General features: G+C 40.3%; 1 protein-coding gene across 1 annotated transcript in view; it reads right to left on the reverse strand.

Annotated features, from left to right (window-relative positions):
- PDSS2 (decaprenyl diphosphate synthase subunit 2) overlaps positions 1–25,094 on the reverse strand; it is a 298,925-nt gene that overhangs the window by 121,661 nt on the left and 152,170 nt on the right. The window contains exon 3 of the mRNA XM_049771201.1: positions 738–936. Coding sequence (XP_049627158.1) covers positions 738–936 — 199 coding nt within the window. The remainder of the gene's footprint in view (positions 1–737; positions 937–25,094) is intronic.

A 25,094-nucleotide genomic window follows, 5' to 3' on the forward strand; every position in this document is an offset into this window, starting at 1 on the left:
TGCATGCCAGGCAAACGCCTTACCTCCATGCTATCTCTCTGGCCCCCCAATAATACAATTTTAATATATATATTACCCATACTTTACAAATTGTTGAGTAGAGTTTCAGGCATTCAAACAACACAGGGGCCAGAAAAATAGTATAGTGAGTAGGGGTTTTGCTTTGTACATGGTTCACCTAGGTTTAATCCCTGACATCCTATGTGGTCCCCTGAGCACCAACAGAAGTAATTTCTGAATTCATAACCAGAAAAAACTCCTGAATACTGTGGGATTTGGAACCAAAACAAGCAACAGCAAATAACAACACAGTTTCATTGAGCTCTGGTCCCATTGTCAAAGTGAGCACCTGTTAGGTTACACCTTATTTTACCTAAAACAAAAATCATCCCTGGTTCCTTTGTATGTTTGTTTACAACTTGGATTTACCCCAGAACAAAGATTGTCTTTCTTGTAAACCTGGGTGGGACTAGCTCAGGATGGTCTGAGCTATCTGTCCTTATTGCCCCTCCCCAGAGTGGTCTTCTGTACTCAATAAAAACAGTTCTGGCAGGCAGCTTGCTAGTGAAGGAGGTAGAAAACTGTCAGACTACATGTGTTTCATCCTTAGTCTGATCTGGATTATTTCACGAACAACCTTGCTTCAGACTTGATCACCTGGGCTTAGAGATAAAGCGTGTGGGGTGATTTTACAAGCACCTAAAGGCCACTCCCAAAAAAGCAAACAGTCTGGTTACCTTTGAGTTCTGCAGCAAAGCTAGTCCACTGCAGGCATTTGCTAGAAGAAAGTCTCCACTCAGAATAGCGATTTTATTCCCAAACTGCATGTCTTTCAGGGGCCCATCAGAAGACTGCAATTCATTTAAATTTACGATCCCACGGTGTACAAGGAGAGCAGTATGGATAACTTCTGTGATCTCTGCCAAACTTCTTTGACTAAAATAGAAAAAAACAAAAAGATTTCTTAGAGTGTAAAATATACCCTCTTAGTACTAAAGTGAAATTTCTGTTTCAACAATTAATTGTTGCACTGTCTAAACTAGTGAAGTGTTTAATAGACATTTCTCCTGAGTATCTTGGAACTAACAAACAGTTCAGACACCTTAACTGCTTTATCACATTCCTCACCCTCTACTGAGCCCCCATTCTCCAGAGAGAAATCCCCTCCCATAGGTCTGTATAGGTATTTGGTCTAGGTAGGGCTTTACCACTTCTGTATGTGACTTTAAGATTTCAAAGAATCTTTACTCATATTTAATAAAACTCCAACTTAAGCAGGAACATAAATAGTTCCAATATTAGGCTAAGCACTTTTGTACTTTGTAATCCTACATACAAAGTTACAGAATTTACAGAAATGATAAAATGTGGTATCTTTCTTCAAGAGCCTGAACACCTAACAGACAAGAAGCTAACAGACAATGCAGTGGTGGGTGGGAGAGAGAAGATCCTGGAGGAGCTTAGGATAAACCATTGTATCATTTGGGATTTGAGAAATATTTGCTTCCTTTATATGCTTTTTGTAATAAAAGCAGGTATTATTATTATTGTTGTTGTTGTTTTGTTTTTGGGTTACAGCTAGTGAAGCTCAGGGTTTACTCTTGGCTCTGTGCCTAGGGATCACTACGTTGGTGCTCAGGGGATCGTGTGTGATGCCAGATATTGGAGCCAGATTAGCTATGTACAGGCTTCCTACCTCTCTCCAGTTTACGCTTTTATAATTATTTAAAAAAATTACCCAAAGAGGGGCCGAAGCGATAGCACAGTGGTAGGGTATTTGCTTTGTATGCGCTGACCCAGGACAGATCTGAGTTCAATCCCGAGTGTCCCCATATGGTCCCCCGAGCCAGGAACAATTTCTGAGCACATAGCCAGGAGTCACTGTGTATGGCCCCAAAACAAAACAAAACAAAAAATTACCCAAAGAGATAGTCCAACAGACAGAGCACATATTTTGAATGTGGAAGGTCCAGATTCCCTGGCACTTAATAGTCCATACCCTATAGGAAGGTGACCCTCAAGCAATGAGAAGGAGTGGCCCATAAGCATGGCTGGGGTGTGATTCCCCCAAACAAACAAAATCACTAATTGTTAAAAGATTTAAACCGTATAGCCAACCTATGACAGGTATTATTACATCTTTTCTACATAAAACTATTTCACACACTTAAATGACTTCTGCAAAAGTGCATAGTAACTGTATGGGGGCCAGAGAGATAGCACAATGGTAGGGTGTTTGCCTTGCATGAAGATGGATGGTGGTTTGAATCTCAGCATCCTATATGGTCCCCAGAGCCAGCAAGGAGTGATTTCTGAGCACAGAGCCAGGAATAACTCCTGAGCGCTGCTGGGTGTGATTCCCCACCCCCACCCCCAAATAGTACACAGTTACAAAGGGCTGGAAATTTGCTGGAATTTGTTACAAATGAAACTTGAGCCTACTGCTTCCCATGTTCCTGCATAGTCCCCTCCACATGAACTCTTGATACGGCCACTAGCCTGTCTGATTAATAAAATATTCAAAAACACTGTACAAAGTCAAGCCAGGCCAGAAAAGTGTTTATGCACATGGATGATCCCAGGCAGAATATTGAATTAATCCACAGAAGGAAATAGAATGGTCATTTTAAGATGCTACATTGTAGGGCAATTAGTATTTAGTATAGATGCTTGATAGAAACCAGCATTTATGTATGTGGTCATTGTATAACTGAAACTAAATCCTGTGTATCTCAGTGATTCAATTAAAAATTTATTTAAAAAAATAAAGAAGCTAACATATGTAGGAATGGGTCATTGCTACAATTAAAGCTTAAAACATGCAACAGAGACTTTGAGTATGAATGATGGAACTAAACAGAAGTAAAGGTTGAAAAATGGTAAACTCTCAGCAGAGGCTGGAAAGGCAGTGAGGACATGGCTGAAAAAGAACAGACCTTGTAAGAAGGTAGTGAGACAATTGGCAAAACTATTGACTGTGGCAATGAGAGACACATTAACAATAGATCTAATGGATGTATGGCTCTGAGTATAAAGTGATTTCCAGAAAGAATGTTGAAAATATCAACTGAATTCTTTTAGCTGCTTATGACATAGAAACTAATGAGAACTTCAAGTTAGCTATTTGTCTGCATTGGTATTCCTGCCAATGGTTGAAATTTCATGCACTTTTGATGAATCAAAGCCACACTTATCTGAAGAAGCCAACAAAGTGATGGACTAGTTGGAAAATAATTATGAACAAGGTAGGATACTTTATACAATGATGTTGCTGTTTGATTGCCAAGTATGTGGTCTGGATTATGAGCACACACAGAACAGACTTCTGCACACCCAGAACACACAGCACCATACACATGGACAGGAAGATGAAATAAGGAAGGCTCATGTCAGGGGCACTGAATCATAGAAAAATTCAAAATATGCAGAGCCATGGAAAGAGATGAATGTTAAAACCTCTTCTTTGAGGAGACCCATGGCCCAAGGGAAGAAAAAGAGCCATTTTTTTGCCACAACAGCCTTCTCTATATACAACCTCTCTGCCACTATACAGTCATCCTATGATATACTTTGTCACTTGTCGTATGCCAATTTTTCTTGTTAAGTAATTTCTCTTCTCAATTTGACAGTGTGATGTATTTCAACTTCACATCACTTCCAGAAATGGAAGGTAAAACTTTAAACTTTTAGGAAGTTTAATTTGGTTTTCTTTTCTTTAAAACTAATTCAGGGGCCGGGTAGGTGGCACTGGAGGTAAGGTGTCTGCCTTGCAAGCGCTAGCCAAGGAAGGACCGCGGTTCGATCCCCCGGCGTCCCATATGGTCCCCCCAAGCCAGGGGCGATTTCTGAGCACATAGCCAGGAGTAACCCCTTAGCGTCAAACAGGTGTGGCCCAAAAAAACCAAAAAACCAAAAAAAAAAAACCTAATTCAGTACCACTGAAGCACATGGTCACAATGACTGTGAGTCCCAGGTACGTACATATAAAAATGTGAACATGGGGGAGCCTGCCTCCACTGAGGGAAAAAAAGTGAACATTTCCACACATCAAATTAAGATGTTTCTTTAGCACATCTGCATTTCTGTAAGACAAAATTTTTCCAACCAAGCACTTTATTGTGTAAAGTGGTCTATGAAGTAAACTTTTTTTTTTGATGGGGGGATATTTCTGAAGTAAGCCCCTTCTGAGAACTGTAAATAACTGTCCTTTAATGTTTTTAGTTATTATTTTCAGAACTATATTTTGGAAGATTTTAATCTTTTGGAATTATGAATCATTTTTAAATGAAGAGGGAAAATAAATCAAGGGCAGGGCAGGAACCACAAAGAACAGAATCATGGAACTACTCATAGTGCACAGAATTGGGTCTAATCAAGAAACAGGTCTCATAGGAAAGCCATGTAACACAATCCAAGGCTCAGAGGGAAAAAAAAAAGTAGGAAATATGAGCAGAGAAAATACGACCATTTTGGCCAGAGGGACTGTGTGGGTAAATGAGCATTAAGAACCTAGAGCTAGGGAATCTGTAGCTTACTATGGATGTAATGTGCAAGGAAGGGGAATATCTATCCATCCATTCATCCATCATCTATTTTTTGGGTTATACCCAGTAATGCTCAGGATTTACTCCTGGCTTTGTACTCAGAAATAACTTCTGGTGGCACTTGGGGAACCATATATGGTGCTAGGAATCATACTGGAATTATGAACATGAAAAGTAAACAAATTAATCCCTGTACCATCTCTCATGTCTCTAGACATAAATTTTAAATACTTCAGGAAGTATATTCTGAAGGCAATGTGTAGAAACATTTGAAAAAGATAGCAGTCAAAAGAAAGAAATCAAAAGGTCTTTGGCCCAAATGTTTATGTATATTTAGCTTAGGGTAACCATATTAGACATGAAAACAAATAAATAAAAGCTAAAAAATTAATAAAAAATAGCCTCACAAAAAGACATTGTACTAATTTAACAGCTATAATACAATAATTGCATGAACATAAAATAAAAGAAAATAAAGAAGTCTAGCAACTTGGTGTCTACAAAAGAAAAATCCTAGTTCTAATTTATTTCCTTTTCTTTATTGTTTATTGGGCCATACCTGGCAGCGCTCAGAGGTTACTCTTGGCTCTGCACTCAGAAATTGCTCCTGGCAGGCTCAGGGGACCAAATGGGATGCCGGAGATCAAATCTGGGTCGGCCACGTGCAACTCAAATGTCCTATCCACTGTGCTATTGCTCTGATCCCTAATTTATTTCCTTTGCTATAAAAAAGTAAATGAATCTTTGGAAATGGTTCTGGAAACTCTGTATTGTACAAGTGACTGCAAATTGGAGAACTAGGAGAAAATGAACAAATGAGTTAAACAGCTTCTAAGATAAGAATAAATAAATAGTTTAGATGAAAACTATACTATACCCCCTCATCACTAAAGATAAATGTTATAAAACTACTGAGTTAACAGAAAACACTTTTAAAAAATGGTTCTATATTTTATACCTGAAACCGAACTACAAACATACCTGTAATCATGGTACTTAAATAAATATATTATTTAAAAAATAAATAATGGTTCTATGTTCAAGATATCCTCCCAAAAATATCTAAAAGAAAAAAATGTGTTTTATTGGTATTCTATTACCTAGTTTATAAAACATATCACTATAAAATATTGATATTGTAACATTTGACAAAAATCATACAGTGAAAATACAGGAAAGTACAAAATTCAGGAAAGGTTAAGCACCTCATAAATCTCTAATAAAATTCAGCTTATGAAAGAAACTATTAACCAAGAAAGTGTTTTGAATTGCCCTAAGAATGAAAATGTGTGATTTGAGCTTTTAAGAAAGATATAATCATAAGATCACATTTTAAAAATACATAGCAATCATTAAATTCTACCTAATCAGCCTAACAAAAATAATAACAATAAAGGATAAAACCTATCAGTTGTACAGCACCCACCACCTACAGATATTTCATTTATATCATCTACCTGTGATTCTAATCAGAATAGGTCTGGGGAGGGTAAAATCAAGAACATTCAGTTTGTGAGCTGAGCAGAGTGAAAGGGTTGGTGTTTATGGACACCAGGGCTTCTGAGCACTGCTGGGGAGGACTCCCTAATACATAAAAACAAAAACATTCAATTTATAAAGTACAAAGCTGGAACTCAAAGTCACCATGTCACAGTGACCAATGATAATTCAAAATGTTTATTTGAATACTTAGAGTCAAAAAAGGCAAAGTTACCAATATTGTAAATGTTTCCTCGTTTCCAATTTTCTTTCTTTCCTTTTCTTTCTTTCTTTTCCTTTTATTTTTATTTTTTTGTTTTTTGGGTCACACCCAGCAGGGCTTAGGGGTTACTCCTGGCTCTACACTCAGAAATTGCTCCTGGGAGGCTCAGGGGACCATATGGGATGCTAAGATTGATTGAACCATGGAATGGCCACATGCCATTAAGTCCTAAATAAGTCCTAAGCACTAATAGATGTGGCCCAAAAACCAAACCAACAAACTTTTTATCTAGATTCTGGTTAAAAAGAGAGAAAAGTGGCTGGAGAAGGATCAGAGAGCTAGTACATTGGGTAGGGAACTTGCCTTACATGAGGCTGACCTGGGTTTCGTCTCTGGCATACCACATTCCACATTCACATCCTTGAGCAACATCAAATGTAATTTCTGAACACAGAGCTAGAAGCAACTCCTGAACACTGCTAGGTGTGACTCCAAAATCAAACAAAAAGTATCCAGAGAGACAGTACAAGGGTTAAGTAAGATGTTTGGCTTATATTTTGCCTGACTCCTATTTGAACCCACAGCACTACACAGGATCCCTGAATCATCACCAGAGGCCACTCCTCAGCACAGGACCAAGAATAGCCTCTGAGGCACTGCTGGATGTGCCCAATTCCTTTCTCCATGAAAAGAAACAAAAAAATTATTGTTGATACCCACTTCCTGGAGAAAATAGAAGTTATAGGATCAGTCATTGTTTTAAAAAAATAGTTTTTCCAGGGGCCAGTGAGATAGCATGGAGGTAGGGCGTTTGCCTTTCATGCAGAAGGACGGTGGTTCAAATCCTGACATCCCATATGGTCCCCCTTGCCTGCCAGGGGCGATTTCTTAGCGTAGAGTCAGGAGTAACCCCCGAGCTGCCGGTTGTGACCCCCCCCCAAAAAAAAAACAAACAAAGAAAAGGTTTTTCCAACAGAAAATTATAGAAACATGGTTTATAAAAGTACTAATATTCATGATATAGACTCACAACATATACCTCTACCTTCTGTTTGGTTTGGTTTTGGGGGTCAAGTTGTGCTTGAGATCATGCAGTTCCTGAGAACACACTTAGACATGAACTTCTATCTAGTGAGCCATCTCTTCAGATTCTTTGCACTATCTTATTCCTATTCTAGCTACTTCAAGGAATTTACTAAATGTTCCATATTCTGGATTTCAAAAACCATCTTAAATAAAACACTTCATATTATTTTTTTAATTTTTATTTTGATCATAATGGGTTACATATCTTTCACAGTAGTATTTTAGGTACATATTAACAGGGGAATCACTAAATTTGTCCTCCCCTATCCCTGTTCCCTTCCTGCAACCATATCTCCCACCATCACCCCCCAGGCTGCTAGAGTAGGTGGTCCCCTCTTTGTCTAGCTTACTATCAGTGATCATACATCTGTTTGGTCCTGGTGCCCTCCCATGTTTCTCCCTCTATTTGAGAGGTGGAGCTCAATAATTCGAGTTATGTGGTTTTGTTTGAAGGAAAGAAAAGCAATAGCATGGAGTAAAAAATAAGGAAAAAGAAAAAAATAAAATAAAAAAATAAAATAAATCAAATAAGCTAAAAATGGCAGAGTCCTTCTAGAGGCTTTCAACCTTAGTTTGAGTGAGAACATGAAAAAGGTAATTGAAACACCGCATCAATACAGAAAGAAATATCAAATTAAATATCCAGTGAGTACTACAGCAATAAAGACAAGCATCACACAATAGTCTCGGTTCTGAAATCAAACCATGCTGGAGTACAAAAAGAAAGAGAAAGATAAAATAAAATAAAATAAAATGAGAGACATCAACTTCAATATCTACACCAAAATAAAGACGTCTATAAAATCGATCAATCAATAAATCTATATGTGGAAAAATTACTATTTTGTGCCTTTTTTTCTTTTTCTCCCTGCATAGGCATAGTAACTATTGGGGATATTATAGAAGGAATTCCCTTGGCCTAGGAGATACAGGGTTTCTCCACCCCTGAAATATACTGTCATGGGATTAACTATAGACTCCTTACATGATCATTTACTCTCCCCTCCGTGCTTTCGTGGTGTATGGAAGACTTCTGCTTCATCTTGGATGGTAAATTCAGACCTCTGTATCTAGAGATCTTGGTGACTGTGCAGCTCAAGGAATGGACCTTACAATGAAGTCTTTATGGTTCTAGCAGTTCTGCTTCTTCAGTGTCGTTTTAATCCATCTTCTGTAGTTGGTGGTCTTGGTCATTATGTTGCTCCTAGGATGGAGCCTGGGATGAAGTCTTTCGTTATGTTTTGGAAGACCTGTTCAGTTGTGGTTGTCTCAGTCAGACCTCTGGAATTGGAGATCTTGTTTGTTGAACAGATCGAAGACCAAAAGCTAGGCTAGAGCTTTTTGTTGCTGTTAATGTTGTTGTTGGTCCCTGGATGCGTACTGTCCAGTCCTGGTTGTAACAACCAGTCATCTGTATATAGCGATCCTGGCATTTGCACAAGTCAAAGGGTGACATGTTTTCTGATTTTGTCTTTTTTTTTTTTTTGTTTGTTTGTTTTTGGGCTACACCCATTTGACGCTCAGGGGTTACTCCTGGCTATGCGCTCAGAAGTCGCTCCTGGCTTGGGGGACCATATGGGACGCCGGGGGATCGAACCGCAGTCCGTCCTAGGCTAGCGCAGGCAAGGCAGGCACCTTACCTCTAGCGCCACTGCCCGGCCCCTTTTTTTTTTTTTTTTTTTCTGATTTTGTCTTATCGTTGGCTGATGAGGAAGGACAACTTGCTCTTAGATCAAGTTGTTCCCATTTCCTCGTTGTCAGGTTATCAATTTAGAACTGGCATATGTTAGTGTTAGAGCAGCATTGTGAATGACCTGGAGGGGATTTGGCTCCTGGAGCTGTTGTGGCGCACTCTGTCGTTTCTATGTCTGGGATCCAGGAGTCAAGGCTGGACGGTCAGTGTCTAGTTCCCTGGAGTCCATGTCATTTTATAGATATATATTTTAGTTGTGTATTTTTCATGCTAAGTTTTGATTAAAAACGAGTGGTAAATGAATGCCGTGTTAAGTATCAAGTGTAATGAAGCCATTACCACATAGAAAGAAACAAAGGATTAATAGCTGTTTGTTTTTGTGGGTTTTTTTCTTTTTTTGCCTTTTGGTCCACACCCAATGATGCTCAGGGGTTACTCCTGGCTATGAGCTCAAAAATCGCTCCAGGCTTGGGGGACCATATGGGATGCCGGGGGATCGAACCGCAGTCCGTTCTAGGTTAGCATGTGCGAGGCAAATGCCCTACCACTTGCGCCACCACTCAGGCCCCATAATAGCTGTTTTTGTTTTTTTTTTCTATCATGACTTTCTCATTAACATTTGATACTTATTTTCCTTTTTTATTTTTATTTTTTTTTTTGTGGTTTTTGGGTCACACCCGGCAGTGCTCAGGGGTTATTCCTGGCTCCATGCTCAGAAATTGCTCCTGGCAGGCACGGGGGACCATATGGGGCACCGGGATTCAAACCGATGATCTCCTGCATGAAAGGCAAATGCCTTACCTCCATGCTATCTCTCCGGCCCCACCTTTTTAAATTTTATATTATTGAAACCACTGTGATTTACAAGGTCTTTTAGAGTTGGATTTCAGACATACAATCAATTAGGACCAAGCCCACCATCAATGTTGACTTCCCTCCACCATGTTCCCAGAGTGTATCCCAACCACCACCCTTTGCCTTCCAAGTTGCAAGTATAATACACTCATTTAGATTGTTAGAGTTTAGGTCTTTTGATTCCACTGCTGTTGACTTGGGCTTGGATATTTATTCTGTCCCCCCATTTTCTTTTATCTCTACCAATGGACCTGAGATCACTTGGCCCCAGGCCCCCATCCTTTCATATTTGTGTTTTCTTCCTCCACTCAGTTTCTTTCCTTCTCCTTGTAATAACTGTTTTTGTAAGAATTTTCACCAGTCACTTTCAATTATATATTAAACAAGTTCATAAGCTTTGGGCCGGAGAGATAGCATGGAAGTAGGGCGTTTGTCTTGAATGCAGAAGGATGGTGATTTGAATTCCGGCATCCCATATGGTCCCCCAAGCCTGCCAGGAATGATTTCTGAGCATAGAGCCAGGAGTTGTAACCCCTGAGTGCTGCCTGGTCTGACCCCAAAAAACAAACAAACAAAAAAAAAACAAAACAAGTTCATAAGCTTTAATCTAGTTTCTTTCATTTTTTCCAAATTTCTTAGCATACTAAGCTTTATAGATAAGAACCTGTATTTTCCGTCCTTCCCATCAATATAATCTTTGGTGATGTTTGGAATGACAATGTAGTCGTTTAAAAGTAGTCAGTTTTTAAAAATTTATAATCAACACGGTGCACAAAGTTGTTCATAGCTGAGTTTCAGTCACACAATGTTCATACCATCACCAGTGTTCACTTCCCACCACCAATGTTCCCAGTTTCCCCTGCACTTAACCCCTCTCATCCTCCCCACTTGTTTTTCCTTTTAGGCACTATGGTTTGTAAAAATGTTACTGGAAAGGTATCGTGTATCACTTTATCTCTTTTCTTTTTTTTTTTTTTTTTTTTGGTTTTTGGGTCACACCTGGCAGTGCTCAGGGGTTATTCCTGGCTCCAGGCTCAGAAATTGCTCCTGGCAGGCACAGGGGACCATATGGGGCACCGGGATTCGAACCGATGACCTCCTGCATGAAAGGCAAACGCCTTACCTCCATGCTATCTCTCCGGCCCCCACTTTATCTCTTTTCAACACCCACTTCTTAGCCAGCATGATCATTTCTGTCATTGTCATAGTGGTTCCTTCTCTGCTCTAACTGCACTCCCCCTCTGTGGCAAGCTTCCTTCCACTTCCACAGGCCAGTCCTCCTGGTACTTTGGGTATTATTCTCATGCTTTTCTTTTTTTTTGATATCCCACACACAAGTGCAATCATTCTATTTGTGTCCCCCCATTTCATTCAACATGGTAACTCTCCCTGTTCATCCATATATAAGCAAATTTCAAGACTATTTTTTCTAATGATTTCTGGAGTTATAGCAGGTAATGTGCTTGCCTACCACATGGCCAACTGGGTTTGATCCCTGGTACTCTATACGGTATCCTTATCTAATAAAGAGAAAAGCACACAGAATGTCTGGCTTACAGGCTGGAGGGCCTTGGGCATGTTCATACTTTTCTAAACCATAGTGTGGGTCAGAGGAAGCTGTTCTGGTGATATTAGTTTTTGGGAAAGAACTTGCTGATATCTGTGATGCACAGTTAAGAGAGAAAACCATCTAGACCATCTTCCTTGGGAAAGTAAACTGAGTTCTGATGGAATGTTTTCTTTTTTCTTTTTTTTTTTTTTTGGTTTTTGGGCCACACCCGGTGACGCTCAGGGGCTACTCCTGGCTATGCGCTCAGAAGTCGCTCCTGGCTTGGGGGACCATATGGGACGCCGGGGGATCGAACCGCGGTCCGTCCTAGGCTAGCGCAGGCAAGGCAGGCACCTTACCTCTAGCGCCACCGCCCGGCCCTGATGGAATGTTTTCATTCCAGGAGCTAATGACTTCTAAGAAACTTTTAAAAACATTGATCCTATGGGAATGGACTCTAAGAATTAGTGCAGGCACCTTGCATGCAGGAGGACCAGGTTTGATCTTTGGCATCACATGGGCCATTGAACAACAAGTTGGGAGTAATCCCTCTATCCCCTTTCCCTGCCCCAGGCTGCTAGGTGTGATTCAAATGTACAGATACTTTTTATTTTTATTTTTGGCCAAACCCAGTGGTACTCAGGGGTAACTCCTTGTCTGTACTCAGAAATTATTCCTGCTGGAACTCAAAGGACTACATAGGATGTCAAGAATCAAACCTGGGTCAGCTCCCTGTAAGGAAAGCATTCTACCTGCTATACTATCTCTCTAGCTCCTTACAGTTATTATTTAAAACATAGAAAAAAGGTTTTTGCTTGCTTGTTTTTTGGCCACACCCAGCAGTGCTCAAGGGTTACTCCTGGCAGGCTCGGGGGACCATATGGGATACAGGGATTGAACCCTCATCCGTCCTGTGTCAGCCACATGCAAGGCAAATGCCCTACCACTGTGCTACCACTCCGGTACCACTGAGGAGCTCTGTAATTACTGCCTTTCATACCTGCTAACCCACCTACAAAAGGTGAGCTGCCTTCATTATGGTGGTCACAGCTGGGAAAATAGAGTAAGCTGGGTCTCAGCATGAAACTCCCAGAACTATCACTAGGAATCAGCCAAGCAAAACAAGATCTGTGATACAGTTTCTTTTTATGCATGGAGTTTGCTGAGTGACAAATAGCCCATCTATGAAACTACATTAATAAAGCACAACTGAGCCAAGTCACTCACTGTATTTAGGAGCAGTTTAGGCAGCATCATTTTGAATGCTGCAAATCCAAACTCAGTCACTCTCAATATGTAATTATCTTGCTGGTCAACCAAGGTGCTCTTTAGAAGTAGCTAAAGGACAGTACCTAGTTTCTGGAAATGGTTTCACCTGGGCTGATTTCTTCTGCCCAAGAAATGAAGGCAAAAAAAAAAAAAAAAAGAATTAAAATAAGTCTGGTGCAGCTTAGGTCTTGATATGGGTATCACAAAATGGGTTAAAAATACTTGAGACTTCCAAAACCATCTAAACAAGACATCTGGGTGCTACGGGGTGACTGTCTGGCAGCCCTCAGAGGCAATGCCCATATCAATTGGGCTTATCAGACGGACAGCTGAGCAACATGAAACAGACTTGCTCTGGGCAGACAGAGCCGTGCTCCTGACATGAATTCCAATGAGCGCCCTCTGCACTCCACCACAGAGCTCTGCCATTTTTTACTGCTGCTGCTCCCTGGACATCTGGGAATCCCTAGCGATGAGCACATAAAGCTGCCTCTAACTCAAGTGCCGGCTCATTTCCTCCGGCTGAAGGCAGACATTAATATCCTGAGATCAGACCCGCCTCTCTGACCCCCTACCTCTCTAATGAAGCAGAAATGCGGGTGCCACTTCTTCATTTAATAAGCTTTTAATGAAGGAAAACCAAACTATCTTTTGGATGACAGGGTGGGTCTGCACAGAAAGGTTAAACTGATGCAGGCAAATCTGTGGCAAAGTTTCCCCATATATAACCCCATTGCCCCACTAATAAGAATGTCTGTCCCTTTACATTCTTTCTGTGGCAGGACAAGCATCTATGTGCTCCAACCTGAGCGTCCACCCCATTAAGGCAGGTGAGGGGGTGATTGCAAACTGCATGCTCTTTGAGTCTCCTTCCCTAAACCCCCACCATCTTGGAGGACTCATCACTTAGCCTGGAAATCTGATAACTGTGGCACCACACTGGGAGAAATGACAGTTCAGTGGCCACCCACAAAGAACCCCCAGAAAATTCTTTTGAGCTCATGCAGAAGATGAGAAAGTGAAAAAGAAAATGCTGGGTGAATTGGTGTTGGCATGCACACATTCCTTTGACAGCTTGGAGAATGCTGGGGAAGAAACTCAAAATGGGGATTTACACAGGATTAGTGAATGTGGTGCTGGGCCCATAACCTATTGCCCTTGCCCTGTGGCTTCTGAATTGCTTTCTGAGAAGCTGAGACTGGAGCTTTTCTCTCATATAGAAAGTGAGTGGGGGCTGGGAGCAATGAGGAGGCTGCTTACTAAATGGGGCACAGGAAGCTTTGCAGGAGGAAAATGTCACTCTGCAAAGTCCCCTCCAACTACAAGGGCAGTGATGGAGCAAAAGGCCTGCCAGGCTGTCTTTACCAGACCTCCTGAACTCCAGAGGGAAAAAAAATTACTCAGTGCCTCCTAAAAATTTACCCCACAATTTCACACTATCTCCCACCCCCCTCCCCCATTCCAGCATGCTGAGGCAATTAGCTCTGTAAAAAGATTGGTGACCATAATGTGTTTAAGGTAAATGTGAAAAGAAGGTGCAATGAAAGGGGAAATATCTGCTTCCTGTGAAGAAAGGTGTTGGGGCAGAGCTTGTACTGGAAATCAGACTGTCTTCAACTCTAGGGGTAGGATTAGGGGAGATAGAGGGAAGCTAGGCAGCACCTGCCATGTTCAGGGTTTATTCCTGGTTCTGCACACAGATAACCATATCTGCTAGCAGAGATCAAAACAGAGTCTGCTACAAAGTTCTTTAACCCTTTTTATATCTCTCTGATTCAATACTTTCCATATTTTACTAAGTCTTTTCATGTGAAAAAAGAATGGTTCCCCAGAATGTCTGAACCACAGAGATGAAAAAATGAAGCCATGAGTATGGACTCAGTCTAGATATTATGATAACCCAGATGCTTTTTATTATAGCATCTCCAACTTCAGTTTTTATTTTGTTTTAGTTTGGGGGCCACGCCTGGCTGTGCTCAGGACTTCTGGCTCTGCCACCACCCTCAAACCCACCAGTTTTATTGAAATATAATTTAGCACTATAAAATCCCCCCATCTGGAAGTGCACAACCTTACAAATTTTATTACTTCCAGATTAGTGCAGCCACGACAACTACATTCTAAATAATTTTTTTTTCCATTTTGGGCCTTACTCAGTGATGAGTTGCTTATTCTTGTCTCTGATTATAGAGACCATATGATGTGCTGGGGATCAGGTTGGCTGTATGTAAAGCCAGCCACCTTTCCACTGTATTATCACTCCAGTCCTAAACTATAATTTTAAATATTTCAAATTAAATTGAATTCTCATTTATAGTCATTATTTAGGTCATTTTGTCTTAATTTTTATTTTTCAAGTAACTATAATTTTTTGTTTGTTTGTTTTGGTTCTTGGGTCACACCAGGTGGCACTCAGGGGGTTACTCCTGGCTCTGTGCTCAGAAATTGCTCCTGTCTCGGAGGACCATATGGGATGCCAGAATTCAAACCAACTTTGTCCTCGGTCGGCTGCATGCAAGGCAAATGCCCTACCACTGTGCTATCTCTCCGGCCCAATAACTATAATATTTTTTTTTTTGGTTTTTGGGTCATACCAGGCAGTGCTCAGGGGCCATTCCTGGCTCTATGCTCAGAAATCGCTTCTGGCAAACTCGGGGGACCACATGTGACGCTGGGATTCAAATCACCATCCTTCTGCATGCAAGGCAAATGCCCTACCTCTATGCCAGGGGTCCTCAAACTTTTTAAACAGGGGGCCAGTTCACTGTCCCTCAGACCATTGGAGGGTCTGACTATAGTAAAAACAAAACTTATGAACAAATTCTTATGCACACTGCATATATCTTATTTTGCAATGAAGAAACAAAACAGATACAAATACAATATGTGGCTCGTGGGCCAGAGTTTGAGGACCACTGCTCTATGCTATCTCACTGGCCCTCATAGCTATAATTTTTAATGAAACACACACACACACACACACCAAACCCCCCTCCAAAATAAAATTTTAAAAACCCCAACCAATCAACCAACCAAGTTTCCATTTCTTCTTTAATGTTTCTTTTGAGACCTACAGAAATAACAGAAATATGTTCAAAAGGCTGTAACAGTCTTACCAGGAAAAAAGTGCAAGCCTATGAATCACAATGTAGCCACTGTAAAAGTGATCACTATTCATTCTTTCAAGTTTTATCATTTCATCCTAATACTTAGCAGTATACCACAACTCTAATTTCAAGAGAATCCTTTCTGAAGAAATTACAGTTGAAAAGAGAGAGACAGGCAAGAGAGAGAGAGAGGAGAGGAGAGAGAGAGAGAGAGAGAGAGAGAGAGAGAGAGAGAGAGAGCAGGGCTTATAAGGCACTTCTCTTCATATGGCCCATCAATGCTTTGATCCCTGGCAAGTCCTATAGTCTCCAAGAAAATCCAGTGGTAATCTCTATGCAGAGTAAAGCACTGGGCACCACTAGGTTTGGCCAAAAACTAAAATCAAAGGAACAAAAGCAAAAAATGACTGATTTACAGTCGTGTAGTGATGAAAATCAGAAAGAACAGAATAGAGACCAAAGTGATAGCACAGCAGGGAGGATGTTTGCTTTACATGTTGCTGACCAGAATCTGATCCCCTGGTATCCCATCCCCAGCACCACCAGGAGTGATTTCTGAGTGAAGAGTGAGGAGTAATCCCAAAGGGCTGCCAGTTGTGGTCCAAAAATAACAAAAGGAAAAAAAAAAGAATAAGCTTGGACTGCAATTGAGTGATCAATTGAGGTTACCTTCAGATAAGGCACAAGTTTCTTTTTCATAGAAAAGTGGTATAGGATTGAAACTTTATTTAAAAATAAACTATTAAATAGCCACTTGCAAAAAAGAAATAAAGGGGTCAGAGCAATAGTATAGTGGGTAGAGTGTTCACCTTGTATGTAGCTGATCGAGTTTATTTCTTGGCATTTCTTGGCATTTCTACAGGGGTGATTCCTGAGCACAAAGCAAAGAGAAAGCCCTGACAAGCACCCTGTATGGACAGAATACCAACCAAACAAATTTTAAAAAGTCATGAAAAGGACCGTATTCTTACTTTAAAAAATTAAAAAAACAAAAGCTATTACAACTAAACTGTCAATATGATAAGACACAGCCACATGTAAAACCATGAAGCTCTTAAAACAGCATGCATTTGAATCAAAATTTAATGCTGTAATCATTAAAGAAGCTACATATTTTAAAAAGCAAATCTTCCCCAGAGGTTCCTGACTGGGAAGGGGGAATGTCACTCCCACACAACTGGAGAGTATCAGATGAGGGTGAACCATGAGGAGCCATGGATATAACTGGGGTGGGCTGTAGGCAAGGCAAGGCCTTAATCCCACTAATATCTCCTTGGTCCTAGGCCATTTTAAACAATCTTTTTAAGGTATAGGAGCCAAAGCTGGAAGGGATGGGAAACACAGCTGGCCAAGTTCAATCTGTGGCATGATGACAAGCAGTACCTTATCACTGCCATTTCTACCATCAGCGGGAAGGACTTTAGCACTACTGGGGAATCACCCTCAATGCCCATATACATATACATATACATATACATATACATATATATACACACACAACATGTACAGTATAATGTGTTGAAATGACATTTGATGCTAGTTTGTTTTGTTGTTTATTTCTGGGCCATACCCAGTGGTGCTCAGGGGTTACTCCTGGCTCTGAGTTCAGAAATTATTCCTGGCAGGTCTGAAGGGACCTATGGGATGCCAGAGATCAAATCTGGGTCAGCTGTGTGCAAGGCAAGCATCCTACTTGCTGTGCTATCTCTCCAGCCCCTATATATTAGTTTAAATAACATATACACATCAAACTACTAATATCCTTTCGGATCTTTAGTTCAAACAGTTATAAATTTAAACTGATTCTTCTCGAAAGTCCCACAGTTCACTATCTTCCATCCTTCTTCCTTTTAAAGAACTCATCTCACTTATAATTTAGCATATTTTCTTTCAGAATTGTGCTATATGTTTTTAACGTATGTTTATAAACACATAGCAAATGTTAGGCATTTTCTTATAAAAACAAACTTACATTATCTACACTTTATTACAACTTGCTTTATTCAGGTAATAAAGTTGAAGGTAATTTCTTGTCTCTATATGGACATGGGACTACTTAATCCATTCTAATGATGGGCATCTTTCCAGACTGGGACACCATGTTTTGTAAACTCTATTCATACAAATAGATGTAATTTTCTTTTATCTATTATTATAAACAACACCACAGAGAGCATTTTTAAATATGTACTGTGTATACTACGGGGAAATATTTTGTAGGCGATATTCCTAGAAGTGAAATTACAGGGCCAAAAAAACTTACTTAAAACTGTTAGAGACTGCTATATGCTCTGTTCAACTTCAGGACAATAAGATAAATGATCTGGTTTGTGATCATCTGTACTTTCCCTGGAGTCATATGTTTCATGTGGAAAGTGAAGAAAGATAATCTAAGGGGGGCAGAGCAATAGTACTGTAAGTAGGACACTTCCCTTGCATGCAGCTAACCTATATTCAATCCCCAGCATCCTAAAGCCCACCCCTAAAGCCCACCAGGAGTGTTCCTTGAGTGTAAAATCAGGAATAAACCCTGAGCATTGCCCGATGTGGCCCAAAATACATACAAACAATTTGAGCCTTCATTCTGAAATCAGGCTCAAAGTAGCCAAATTATTGTCATAGTAGTCACCTGCAGGGATCCTCCTGCTAATGGCCCCCTATTCTCTATAAATGTTCCACTTCATTACTCACAGAGATCAAAAGTGGGGAGAGTAGCCACAATGGTCTTTGCAACCTCTCCTCCCCTGCTCTGGCTCAGTGACCAGAGTGGATGACATTTGGATTCCTACTCTTGGGATTTAGGAAGGCAGGGAGGAAATGGGGAGTTGCTCAGGGGAACACTCCAAAGCTGTATGAATAAACTTCACTCTTCAGATACCACTTATGCCATTTCTGCACAGACCTTGTACTCTAATGAACTGAAAGCTTTTCCTTAAATCTTATTTTTAAGTTCTTGAATTTTAAGCCTAAGTTTTACTTAGGGATTCTACATTGCCTTATATACAACAGTGCAGATTCTTGACTTCCAATGACTTGAACAATCACCCAGCACTTTCAACACCTGTGTTTCACTGGTTGGATGAAGATAACAGCACAGATGCCACTGTGGTAGGGATTAAATGCCTGTTTATATAGTTTCTGATGATAATAAAACTTCACACAGGATAAATTCTGATATGAAGTTAAATGTTAGCTATGAACTGATTTTTTTGTTTTGTTTTGTTTTGGGCCACACCTGGTGATGTTCAAAGGTTACTCTTGACTCTTCAATCTGGCAGGCTTGGAGAACCAAATGAATGCTGGAGACCCAGGTTGGCCACATGTAAGGCAAATGCTCTACCCACTGTACTATCACTCTGATTTTTAAATTCACTTATCTTGGCTTAAATAAATTTCCATAGAAAACTGTACATTTCTTTTTTCTTTGTTTTTGTTTTGGGACCACATGTAGTGTACTCATGTCCACTCCTAGCTCTGTGCTCAAGAAACACTCCTGGCAGCACTTGGAGAACCATGTATGATACTAGAGATCAAACCCATGTCAGCTGCTTGCTAAGCACCATACTCTCTCTCTCAACCCTGAGTTATTGCTACTCAGGTGAATTTTGGTTTATCTAAATACTAACTTATTGGAGTATGCTGGTGTGAGATTCTGGCTTAATTGCCTAGAATTGCAGAAGCTTATGAGTTGTTTTATGCCCCCAGTCATACAATGATACAATCAAATTTTTAGCTGTGGAGTTTGTCAGGGGGTCACACATCAGGTAGTGGCTGGCGCACTCAGTGACAGCAATTGCTGATGTTTTTGCTCCTTTAGTTCTGGTGCTTGTGGACATGCTCACCAGATCCAGCACATTCAGTTGAGACTCAGTCCTGGTCGTGGTGCTCACTGGGGCAGGTCACTGCAGTGCTCACAAGGGCTCATGCTTCCTGGTCATGGGATTACACATCTTTTTTCTGATACTGAGGGCAGGAGGAGGTCACACCCTTCCTGTCATTGTACACCTGGCTATAGCGTGGCTGGAAACTGACAAGAATCTCAAGAGCTGGCATATGTAAAACAGAAAGGATTTATACTTGTGACCATATACTTGCAAGGTAAGTGTTCTACGCCACTATGCTATTCCTATAGCTACCCTGTCTCCAAGTCTTTTTCTCCCTTTCATTTTAAAATGGGTTAAATAAACCTTGTTCACTGAATAAGCAGCTAGGATTTGTGTAAAACCAATTATTACCAACTGGGTAGTAGAGAAGTTATTTTCCTAATTAACACTGATAGTGAAGAGGGGTCAATATATAAAAAGTAATTCCCCCTCCCCTTTTCTTTACAAAACGAGCCTATCTCTAGGTTTTATTTATTTATTCAAGAAACATTTAAGCACCTACTATGTGGCAGGCACCATTCTGGGCACTGGTAATACAGAGCAGACTAAAATAGGACTCAAGAAATCTACAGTATTTGTGACAATGGTAGTCAGAAATGATCACTCTGGACAAGAACTGGGTTCTGAAAGGAGATAAAGTGAAGGCATGATACCACTCAGTAACAATATTGTGCACCACAGTCTAAAAGGGAAAACATAAAGGAAAGCGAGAAAAAGAGAGAGAAAGATAAATAGGGGGCAAGCAATGGGGAGGGCAGGTGGGAAAATGGGGTCACTGATAGTGGTAATTGTACACTGGTAAGGTGTGTTGTACATTGTATGACTAAAATCAGTCATGACAATTTTGGATTTGTGAAAACAAAAATAAAAACAAAAAGTCATATTTTAAATAACCCAAAACCAAAGTGTTTAAATAAAGATACTAAAAAAAGAAAGGAAGGAAAAAAGAAAAGAAAGAAGGAAGGAAGGAAGGAAGGAAGGAAGGAAGGAAGGAAGGAAGGAAGGAAGGAAGGAAGGAAGGAAGGAAGGAAGGAAGGAGGGAAGGAAGGAAGGAAGAAGAAGAAAGAAAGAAAAAATGAAAGAAAGAAAGAAAGAAAGAAAGAAAGAAGAAAGAAAGAAGAAAGAAAGAAAGAAAGAAAGAAAGAAAGAAAGAAGAAAGAAAGAAAGAAAGAAAGAAAGAAAGAAAAAAGAAAGAAAGAAAGAAAAGAAAAAGAAAAGAAAGTAAAAGAAAAATCAACAGTTTATTGGAAAGGGGCTTGATTTATTCAGAGATTTTTCAGGCACCAATTTTTAAGCAGCATGGTTACAAGGTTGTTCATAATACAATTTTTTCCCACAGATACAGTTGTTCATGATTGAGTTTCAGTTATACAATGTATAACAACCTTCACCAGTGTGCATTTCCTATCACCAATGTCAACAGTTTCCCTCTCACCCTCCCTGATGTCCTCTTACCTCTCACCCACCTTCCCCCGTCTGCCTCTGGAACAGGCATTTTCTCTCTCTCTCTTGCTCGCTCACTCAGTCTCCCCATCTCCCTATTATTTTATGACATTATGGTTTGCACTACTACAAATGAAGGGGTGCCATGAATGTCCTTTCTATATTAGACCTTTTCTACTCTAACTCCACTCTCTACTCTTCTTTTTCCCGATTAATATCTTTATTTAAACACCTTGATTACAACTATGATTATAGTTGGGTTTCAGTCATGTAAAGAACACCCCCCTTCACTAGTGCAACATTCCCATCACCAATATCCCAAATCTCCCTCCTCCCCACCCCACCCCCGCCTGTACTCTAGACAGGCTTTCTACTTCCCTCATTCATTCACCTTATTGTGATAGTTCTCAATGTAGTTATTTCTCTAACTGCACTCATCACTCTTTGTGGTGAGCTTCATGTCGTGAGCTGGACCTTCCCGCCCTCCTCTCTTTTGTCTCTGAGAATTATTTAAATACATCTTTTATTTTTCTTAAAACCCATAGCACTCTCTACTCTTTGTAGCAAGCTACCTACCATGGAATAGTCCTCCTGATTTTCATTTCTATTGTCTGGAAATTATCCCTGTACCGTCTTTTATTTTCCTTATATCCCAGTGATGAATGAGATTATTCTATGTTTATCCCTCTCCCTCTGACTCATTTAGCTCAACATCATACTGTCCATGTCTATTCGTGTATAAGCAAAGTCCATGATTCCATTTTCTTAATGGCTGCATAGTATTCCAAAAGTTTCTTTAGCCACTCATCTCTTGTTGGGCACTTGGGTTGCTTCCAGATTCTGGCTATTATAAACAGGGCTGTGATGAACAAAGAAGTGCAGAGGGCATTTTTGTATTGTGTTTTTGTGTTCCTAGGGTATAACCATAGGAGTGATATTGCTGAATCATAAGAAAGTTCAATTTCCAGTTTTTAAAGGAATATCCATATTGTTTTCCAAAAAGGTTGTACTAGATAGCATTCCCACCAGCAGTGAATAAGAATCCATTACTCCAAGCATCCATGCCAGCACTAGTTGTTCTTGCTCTTTGTGATGTGTGCCATTCTCTGTGGTGTGAGATGATGCTTCATTTTTGTTTTTATTTGCATCTCTCTGATGATTAGTAATATGGAGGCCCAAGAAGAGCACATTTCTTTACCTTCTTCATGCCTCAGCATGAGCATACAAAAATATCCTAACTCTAGTCACTCTGCCATACAACAACACTCCAGAAAACACCTCCAGACGGTAAAGGTACAATGAGAAAAGAAGGAGGAACCCAATCATGCTTAGTCAGTGAAGATGGTAGCCCTAAAGATGCAACAAGTATTAATCATTTATATAACAAGGACTTTAGAGAGGAAATTTTGAAGATGTTCAGGGAACTCAAAGACACAATGGAATGGACAGTCAATAAAACACAAGAGGGTATGAGAGTAGAAAAGGAGAAAACTTCAAACAAATGACAGAAAAATCTTGGTATGCATAATGTAAAATTCACTGGACAGCTTCACCAGCAGAGTAATAGCTGCTGAGGATAAAATCAATGAGCATCAAGATGAGGTACAGAAAAACTCCAGACAGTAGTGGCAAAAGAAAAAAGTCTCAAAAGTAAATGAAAAATTGATGAGAAAATTTTGGTATAAATTCAAAAATAATAATATAAGAATCTTCAGGGTCCCAGAGGGCCAGAAAGAAAACACTGATGAAGAAGAAACTGTCAAAGACATCACTGTTGAAAAGTTTCTAGAGTTAGAGAGTGCAAGCACCCACATCCTGGAAGTCTAAAGGGTACCAGCTAAAAGAGATCCAAACTCCAAGTCATATCCTAATCACAATGACAAAGATGGGGCCCTGACGGTGGGATATTTGCCTAGCAAACAGTTGATCCAGGATGAACAGTGGTTCGAATACCGGCATCCCATATGGTCTCCTGTGCCTGCCAGGACCGATTTCTGAGCACAGTGGCAGGAGTAACCCCTGAGCGCGCCTCTGGGTGTGATCCTCCCCCCAAAATAGGGGACAAATACCACAGAGACAGAATACTGAAAACAGCAAGACCAAAGAAAGAAGTCATTTACAATGAAGCATCCTTAATATTTACAGCAGATTTACCAAAGGAAATCCTCAGACCTGAAGACAGTGGTCAGATATAGTGAGAAAAAAAATCAAAACACCACCACTTCAATGAAATGAGTACCCTAAGAATACTTTACCCAACTAGACTTTTATTCAGATTTGAAGGAATGATACACAACTTCATGGTAGATAGATAGCAGATAATAAAGTATGGCTGTTTTATATTCTTTTTGGGAGGAAGGTTAGCAGTGCTCAGGGGCTACTATCAGCTTTGTTCTGTGTTCAGAGGTTGCTCCTGGCTGTGCTTCAGCAACCATGTGATGCCAGGGAGGGCTCCTATATGCAAAGCATGTGCTCCAACCCTTTGAGCTATCCTCCTAGCTCTATTTATGCATTCTTAATATAATTTAACATGACTTTCCTCAACCCTTTTAGAACATGGCCTCCTCTGCCTGTTTCCTTCCTTTGGCCCCACTAACTTACCTAATGTCCCCCAGTCTCATGCACTGGCTTCCAATTTATGCAATTTTTAAGTCTGTGAGTCCCCTATGGAATATCTTGAAAGCCCCTGGTTTGGAAACAACAGTTCAATATGTGACTAGCACTCTAAGACTCATAATAGAATTGGAGCACAGTACAATGATACAAAAACACTAAGAAAACAATATATCAACTAGTATATATTGTGTATGTATATATGTGTATATATATATATTTATACATTTTTATACACATGTGAATGAATGCCAGGGTCTGTGATGGTTATAGGTATATAGTTCTGCTGACTCAGAATTTGGAGTGTGTATAGAAAGATCCCCAAAGAAATAGACAGGAGAGCTGGGCTTTTCCCGTAATGGGGGGCACTTAGGTCAGAGAGAACCGAGCCACTATTGCTCATCGCTACTTGTGCCATGCTTGGCTACCAGAGCAGCACTGGCAAGGGCTGAGGATGAGGCACTGGGGGCCTTTCCAGTGGGTTTGCTGTTGCTGCTGGTCCCCACGGAGCTCTGTGCCTGCCAAACAATGAACAGAATCGACAGCTGTCCTGAAGAGAATCAAGAACGGCTGCAGCCAAAAGACAGAAACAGGAACATGGGTAGAGCATAGGTTTCAGACAAAGCCAGCCACAGGTATCTCTGCTCAGAAAGGGCAAGAGGCTAAAGGGAATAGGAAAAACACAGATAAGGAGAAAAGTGCTGCGGCATCCTTCACCATCTTCTGCTCATAGACCTATATGAGCTAGACACAAATGAATCCCTGTCACCCAGCGACAAAAGGAAATTAATGAGCTACTGATTTGTTTTTGGATTAAGTAAGGTTATCTAACACAAAGAAATGTGATTTAACAATCAAGTCTTAGACGCAGGTGAAGAAAATAATTGACTACCAGTTAATGTCAACTCATTATTCCAGCTAATTTCACCAGCATACTTTCATTTGGATACAAGTGCTCTGCGTGTAGCTAGAACAGAGGCCACGATGGAGCCAGTGTGGTCTGAATATAGTTAATTTAGCTTAGTAAGAGCAGAGAAATGACGAAGCTAATTTAGCTTTGTTTTTACTTTCATTCTAAAGATTGCAGTGAAGACTTCAAACAGGGGAAGGCCAAAATATTCTGGCTTACCCTTTTAGCAAGTCCTCTTTAAAAATATAAATGCAGGAGGCCAATGCTATTGTTTAGCTTAGTTTTTTATTTTTGTTTTGTTTTTTGTTTTTTTGTGGGAGAGAGAGAGAAAGAGAGAGAGAAAGAGGGAGAGAGAGAGTTGACATGGGGGACACACCTGGTGGTGTTCCAGAATCACTCCTAGCAGGACTTAGAGGACCACATGGAGTGCCAGGGACTG

The sequence above is a fragment of the Suncus etruscus genome, chromosome 4, assembly GCF_024139225.1.
Source record: "Suncus etruscus isolate mSunEtr1 chromosome 4, mSunEtr1.pri.cur, whole genome shotgun sequence".
In the NCBI taxonomy this organism is placed as follows: Eukaryota; Metazoa; Chordata; class Mammalia; order Eulipotyphla; family Soricidae; genus Suncus; species Suncus etruscus.